The sequence below is a fragment of the Catharus ustulatus genome, chromosome 31 (genome assembly GCF_009819885.2).
Source record: "Catharus ustulatus isolate bCatUst1 chromosome 31, bCatUst1.pri.v2, whole genome shotgun sequence".
NCBI classification, from domain to species: Eukaryota; Metazoa; Chordata; class Aves; order Passeriformes; family Turdidae; genus Catharus; species Catharus ustulatus.
In genome coordinates this window covers 682,501-689,143 of record NC_046251.1, presented here as the reverse complement: position 1 = coordinate 689,143, position 6,643 = coordinate 682,501, and the positions used below count along the sequence as shown (strand labels likewise).

The window sequence follows — 6,643 nt, the reverse complement described above, 5'->3', positions numbered from 1 at the left end:
ATAATCTGGGAAGGACGGGAAAAATCCCAGCAAGGGTGGGAATATCCTGGGAAGGACGAGAATAATCTGGGAAGGACGGGAATATCCCCGGGAAGGGTGGGAAAAATCCCAGCAAGGGTGGGAATATCCTGGGAAGGACGGGAAAAATCCGAGGAAGGGTGGAAATATCCGGGGAATATCCCGGGGAGGATTGGAAAAATCCCTGGAATATCCAGGGGAGGGTGGGAAAAGTCCCGGGAATATCCTGGGAAGGACAGAAATAATCCGGGAAGGACCCGAAAAATTCTGGAAATGATGGGAATATCCTGGGAAGGGTGGGAATATCCCAGGAATATCCTGGGAAGGGTGGGAATAACCCTGGGATGTCCACAGGGATGTCCCAAAGATGTCCCCAAGCCCACGGATGTCCCCACGGATGTCCCGAGGATGTCCCCAGGGATGTCCCCGCAGTGTCCCCATCCCCCTGCCGGTGCCGTTCCCTGGCAGCCTGCCGGGGTCTCCCAGTTTATCCCAGTTCAATCCCAGTCCCACCTCCCTGGGGGGGTTTGGGGACCCCCGGGACCCTCGGAACTGGGGAGACCCCTCCCCCAAATCCACAGGAGGGGTCAAGGGGGGGTCGGGGAGGGATCGGGGGGGGGGCTCGGGGGGGCTTGGAGGGGCTCGGGAGGGATCGGGTGGGATCGGGGGGGTCAAGGGGGTCTCGGGGGGAGGCTCGGGGGTCACGGGTGGGGGTCGTGGGGGGCTCGGGGAGGATCGGGGACACTCGGGGGGGCGGTTCGGGGGGCTCAGGGGGGCTCAGGGGGGTTCCTGAGGGGCTCGGGAGGGATGGGGTGGAAGCTGGGGGGGCTCGGAGAGGGATCGGGTGGGATCAGGGGGGTCACGGGGGGCTCGGGGGTGGCTCGGGGGGGCTCGGGAGGCATCGAGGGGGGCTCGGGGGGGCTCGGGTTGCTCGGGGAGGGATCAGGGGGATCACAGAGGGGCTCGGGGGGGTTCAAGGAAGCTCAGGGGGAGCTCGGGAGGGACTCGGGTGGGCTCGGGGGGGCTCGGGTGGCTCGGGGAGGGATCAGGGGGGTCACGGGCGGGGCTCTGGGGTCTCGGGGGGGCTCGGGGGGCTCGGGCGGGTCTCCCCCCCCCGCCTGACCTACTTAGCGGATTCCTGCCGGCAGATCCCGGCAGCCGCGCGGGCTCCATGAATAAGTGATGGGACACGAGCTCCGGGCTGCGGCGGGGGGGGGACACGGCCCTGGAGCCCCCCCGGCACCACAAACCCACAAATCCCGGCCCTGTAACCCTCCCTGGCCCCCCAAATCCCGGCTCTGGAGCGCCCCCGGTCCCGTTAATCCCCCCCCCAAACCTCGACACCAAAATCTCCCCAACCTCAAAATCCCCCAAATCCCCCCGGCCCGAAATCCCCCCAGGGGCACAACCCCCAAAACCCCCTCCCCAAATCCCCCTGGGCCTGAAATCCCCCCAAAATCCCGTTCCCAAATCCCCCCGGGCTCATCCCCGCAAATCCCCAAACCCCGACCCCACAACCCCCCCGACCCCAAAAATCCCTCCGGACCTGAAATCCCCCCAGCCCCAAACCCCGACCCCACAACCTCCCCTAAATCTCGACCCCACAACCCCCCCAGCCCCCAAAACCCCCTCCCCAAATTCCCCCGGCCCCACAACGCCCAAAACCCTCCCGACCCCCCAAATCCCCAAACCCCGACCCCACAACCTCCCCTAAATCCCGGTCCCGAACCTCCCCGACCCCCCAAAATCCCCAAAAATCCCCAAACCACGACCCCAAATCCCCCCAAATCCCGACCCCACAACCCCCCCCCAGCCCCACAACGCCCCCCGGGGGTGTCCCCTGGGTGGGGACGGGGGGTGTGGGGACACAGCCCACCCGAGGTGAGGGGTCGGGGACGCCCCCACCCCACATTGTGTAAGACAACGCGTGTTTATCTGCTCTCGGTTCTCGCCGTGGGTCTCCAGCAGCGACGGGGACACACGGACCGGGTCACCGCGGCGTCCCGCGACCGCCACGCGACAGACACGCGACCCCCACGCGACCCCCACGCGACAGACACGCGACCGACACGAGACTGCCACGCGACCGACACGAGACTGCCACGCGACCCCCACGCGACCCCCACGCGACAGACACGCGACAGACACGCGACAGACACGCGAGATTTTTTTCCCCGCGAGATTTTTCCCCGCGAGATTTTTTCCCCGCGTGTTTTTTCCCCGCGAGATTTTTTCTCGCGAGTTTTTCCCCGCGAGTTTTTCCCCGCGAGATTTTTCCCCGCGAGATTTTTACACGCGAGATTTTTCCACGTGAGATTTTTTCTCGCGAGATTTTTCCCCGCGAGATTTTTTCTCGCGAGATTATTTCACGCGAGATTTTCCACGCGAGTTTTTCCACGCGAGATTTTTTCCACGCGAGATTTTTTCCACGCGAGATTTTCCCACGCGAGTTTTTTTCACGCGAGATTTTTTCACGCGAGATTTTTCCACGCGTGTTTTTTCCACGCGAGATTTTTCCACGCGAGATTTTTCCACGCGAGATTTTTTCACGCGAGATTTTCCCACGCGAGTTTTTTTCACGCGAGATTTTTCCACGCGAGATTTTTCCACGCGAGATTTTTCCACGCGAGATTTTTTTCACGCGAGATTTTTCCACGCGAGATTTTTCCACGCGAGTTTTTCCACGCGAGTTTTTTTCCACGCGAGATTTTTTCCACGCGAGTTTTTTCCACGCGAGATTTTTCCACGCGAGTTTTTTCCACGCGAGATTTTTCCACGCGAGATTTTTCCACGCGAGATTTTTCCACGCGTGTTTTTTCCACGCGAGATTTTTCCACGCGAGATTTTTCCACGCGAGATTTTTCCACGCGTGTTTTTTCCACGCGAGATTTCTCCACGCGAGATTTTTCCACGCGAGATTTTTTTCTCGCGAGATTTTTTCTCGCGAGATTTTTTTTCTCGCGAGATTTTTCCACGCGAGATTTTTTCACGGGAGATTTTTTTCTCGCGAGATTTTTTCACGCGAGATTTTAACGCGAGTTTTTTTCACGCGAGATTTTTTCTCGCGAGATTTTTCCACGCGAGATTTTTTCACGTGAGATTTTTTTTACGCGATTTTTTTTTTCACGCGAGATTTTTACCACCCGTTTTTTTTTCCACCCGTTTTTTTTCTACGTGTGTCCCACCCTGAAGTGGTCCTGTCCCTGTCCCCTCCCTGTCCCTGTGTCTGTTCCTGTGTCCATCCTCGTGTCCCCGTGTCTGTCCCTGTGTCCGTCCGTGTGTCCCTGTGTCTGTCCCTGTGTCCATCCTCGTGTCCCAGCTCCCTTCCTGTGTCCCTGTGTCTGTCCCCGTCTGTCCCCGTGTCCGTCCGTGTGTCCCCGTGTCTGTCCCCGTGTCCGTCCGTGTGTCCCAGCTCCCTTCCTGTGTCCTTGTGTCTGTCCACGTGTCTGACCCCGTGCTCCTCTGACTGTCCCCGTGCGTCCTGTCTGTCCCTGTGTCCGTCCCCGTGACCATCTCCGTGTCCCTGTGTCCGTCCCCGTGTCCCCGTGTCCCCGTGTCTGTCCCTGCGTCTGTCCCCGTGTCCCTTTGTCCCTCCATCTATCCCAAGCCCCATCCCCGTGTCCCTCTGTCCATCCCCGTGTCCATCCCCGTGTCCCTGTGTCCGTCCTGTGTGTCCCTGTGTCCATCCCCGTGTCCCCGTGTGTCCCTGTGTCCGTCCTGTGTGTCCCTGTGTCCATCCCCGTGTCCCCGTGTCTGTCCCTGTGTGTCCCCGTGTCCGTGTGTCCATCCCCGTGTCCCTCTGTCCATCCCCGTGTCCCTGTGTCCATCCCCGTGTCCCCGTGTCTATCCCTGTGTCTGTCCCCGTGTCCATCGCCGTGTCCCCGTGTGTCCCTGTGTCTGTCCCTCTGTCCATCCCCGTGTCCCTGTGTCCATCCCTGTGTCCATCCCCGTGACCATCTCCGTGTCCCTGTGTCCGTCCTGTGTGTCCCTGTGTCTGTCCCCGTGTCCCCGTGTGTCCCCGTGTCCGTGTGTCCATCCCCGTGTCCGTGTGTCCATCCCCGTGTCCCCGTGTCTATCCCTGTGTCTGTCCCCGTGTCCCTGTGTCCGTCCCCGTGTCCATCCCCGTGTCCCTTTGTCCCTCCATCTATCCCGAGCCCTGTCCCCACGTCCCTCTGTCCGTCCCCGTGTCCCTGTGTCTGTCCCCGTGTCCATCCCCGTGTCCCTCTGTCTGTCCCTGTGTCTGTCCCTCTGTCCACCCCCGTGTCCCCGTGTCTGTCCCTGTGTCTGTCCCTCTGTCCATCCCCGTGTCCCCGTGTGTCCCTGTGTCCGTCCTGTGTGTCCCTGCGTCTGTCCCCGTGTTCCCGTGTGTGTCCCTGTGTCTGTCCCTGTGTCCATCCCCGTGTCCCCGTGTCTGTCCCTGTGTCTGTCCCTCTGTCCACCCCCGTGTCCCCCCGTCCCTCCTCGCGCGGGGTCCGGGGCGGGGCGTGTCCGTGGGCGTGTCCCCCCACCTGGGCGTGGCTGGGGCGTGGCCTGGGCGTGTCCTGGGCGTGGCCGCTCGGAGCCGCCGGAGCCGCCGGAGCCGCCGCGCCCGCGATGGAGCCCAACAGCCCCCGCAAGATCCAGTTCACGGTGCCGCTGCTGGAGCCGCACCTGGACCCCGAGGCGGCCGAGCAGGTGCGGGGACACGCGGGGACACCGGGGGGACATCGAGGGACAGCGAGGGGACAGCGCGGGGACAGCCCGGGGGGGCTCCGGGGGGCTGCGGGCAGCGCTGGCGCCGGGGGTGACACGGGGACAGCGGGGACAGGAGGGGGTGCAGCCCCCCCCGTCCGGTTTGGGGACACCAGGAGGGGGTGGCAGTGCCAGGGGACACCTCGGGGTGGGGGTCGGGTCGTGGCCCGCCCCCCCCCCCCCACCCTGGGACCCCCCCCCCCAGACCCTGAGCCGGGCACGGGGTGACCCTGTTTGGGGACCGCCACCCCCTCGGGACACCTCCCCTCGACCCACGGGGGGGCTGGAGGGGACAAGGGGGGTCTGGGGGGGATCCCAGGGCGCCGCCATCACCCGCGGGGGATGAGGAGGATGAGGATGAGGAGGATGAGGAGGATGAGGAGGATGAGGAGGATGAGGATGAAGATGAGGAGGATGGGTGGGGGGTCCTACCCTGTCCCCCCCAAGCTGGGGGTCCTGGGGGTGAGGGGCCAGAACCCCCCAGTGAGAGCAGAGCGGGGGCGAGCGTGGCCACCTGGGGCCACCTGGGGCCACCACCCGGCTTGGTGACAACAGCGCGGGGTCCCCAGGACGGGGAGAGAAAGAGTTGGGGGGGTCTCCAGGGGGAAGCGTTGGGGGTCCACAGGAGGGATGGGGAGAGTTTGGGGTCTCCAGGAGGGAAGGTGAGAACTGGGGCGCTGCTGAGCCGGGTTTGGGGGTCCGGCCACTGTCCCCCCCCCTGCCCTGCCCTGCCTCAGTTTCCCCTCCCCGAGCCCTGGTGACACCAACCCCGCGCGGTGGCAGCAGGTGACACAGCCGATGTCCCCTCCCTGCTCCTCTTTTTGGGGTGATGATTGTGGTGGGGAGGGGGGACTCGGCCGTGTCACCCCTGCCCGGGTGGCACCGCCAGGTGTCTCTTGTGTCCCCAAACCTGCCCAGCCCCACCCTCCCCAAGGACTTTGTGGCCCCCCCGGTGTCCCCCCCGGTGTCCTCCTCCCCCGTGTCCCCCCGTGGGTGTCCCTCGGTTTTGTCCTGCCCCTCCGCCCGTGTCCCCAACTCCCCCCGAGGCCTCGGGGACATCCCGGGGGGGTTTTGCTGAACCGGGACCCCCCCCTTATTCCCACCCCCTCTCCCGGTTCCGATCCCGGTTCAGATCCCGGTTCCGATCCCGGTTCAGATCCCGGTTCCGATCCCGGTTCCGATCCCGGTTGTGATCCCGACCCAATCCCGGTTCAGATCCCGGTTCAGATCCCGGTTCAGATCCCGGTTCCGATCCCCGCCCGATCCCGATCCCGGTTCCGATCCCGGCCCGATCCCGATCCCGGTTCAGATCCCGGCCCGATCCCGGTTCTGATCCCGGTTCTGATCCCGATCCCCGCCCGGTCCCCGTTCAGATCCCGGTTCAGATCCCGGTCCCAATCCCGGTTCCGATCCCGGCCCGGTTCCGATCCCGGCCCGATCGCGGCGCTCTCCGGGATCGATGGTGGAGATTGATCTAAAAATAGAGCGGGAGCAGCGAGCGGCCAGCGGGGAGGAGGAGGAGGAGGAGGAGGAGGAGGAGGAGGAGGAAGGGGAGGGAGGAGGGAGGGGGCAGGGATGGAGGGATGGAGAGATGGAGGAGGAAGAGGAGGGAGGAGAAAGAGGAGGAAGAGGAAGGATGGAGGAGGAAGAGGAGGATGGAGGAGGAAGAGGAGGATGGAGGGATGCAGGAGAGGTGGAGGAGGAAGAATGGAGGGATAGGGGGATGGAGGAGAGATGGAGGAGGAAGAGGAGGGATGAAGGCAGGGATGGAGAGATAGAGGAGGAAGAGGAGGATGGAGGAGGAAGAGGAGGAATGGAGGAATACAGGAGAGGTGGAGGAGGAAGAGGAGGGAGAGAGAAATGGAGGGATGCAGGAGGAAGAGGAGGGATGGAT

At 63.8% G+C, this 6,643-nt stretch overlaps 1 protein-coding gene across 1 annotated transcript in view; it reads left to right on the top strand.

Annotated features, from left to right (window-relative positions):
• Nucleotides 1-4,413: 4,413 nt before the first annotated feature.
• PPP1R1A (protein phosphatase 1 regulatory inhibitor subunit 1A) overlaps nucleotides 4,414-6,643 on the top strand; it is a 14,781-nt gene continuing 12,551 nt past the window's right edge. Inside the window, exon 1 of the mRNA XM_033083090.2 lies at nucleotides 4,414-4,692. Coding sequence (XP_032938981.1) covers nucleotides 4,612-4,692 — 81 coding nt within the window. The 5' untranslated portion in view covers nucleotides 4,414-4,611. The remainder of the gene's footprint in view (nucleotides 4,693-6,643) is intronic.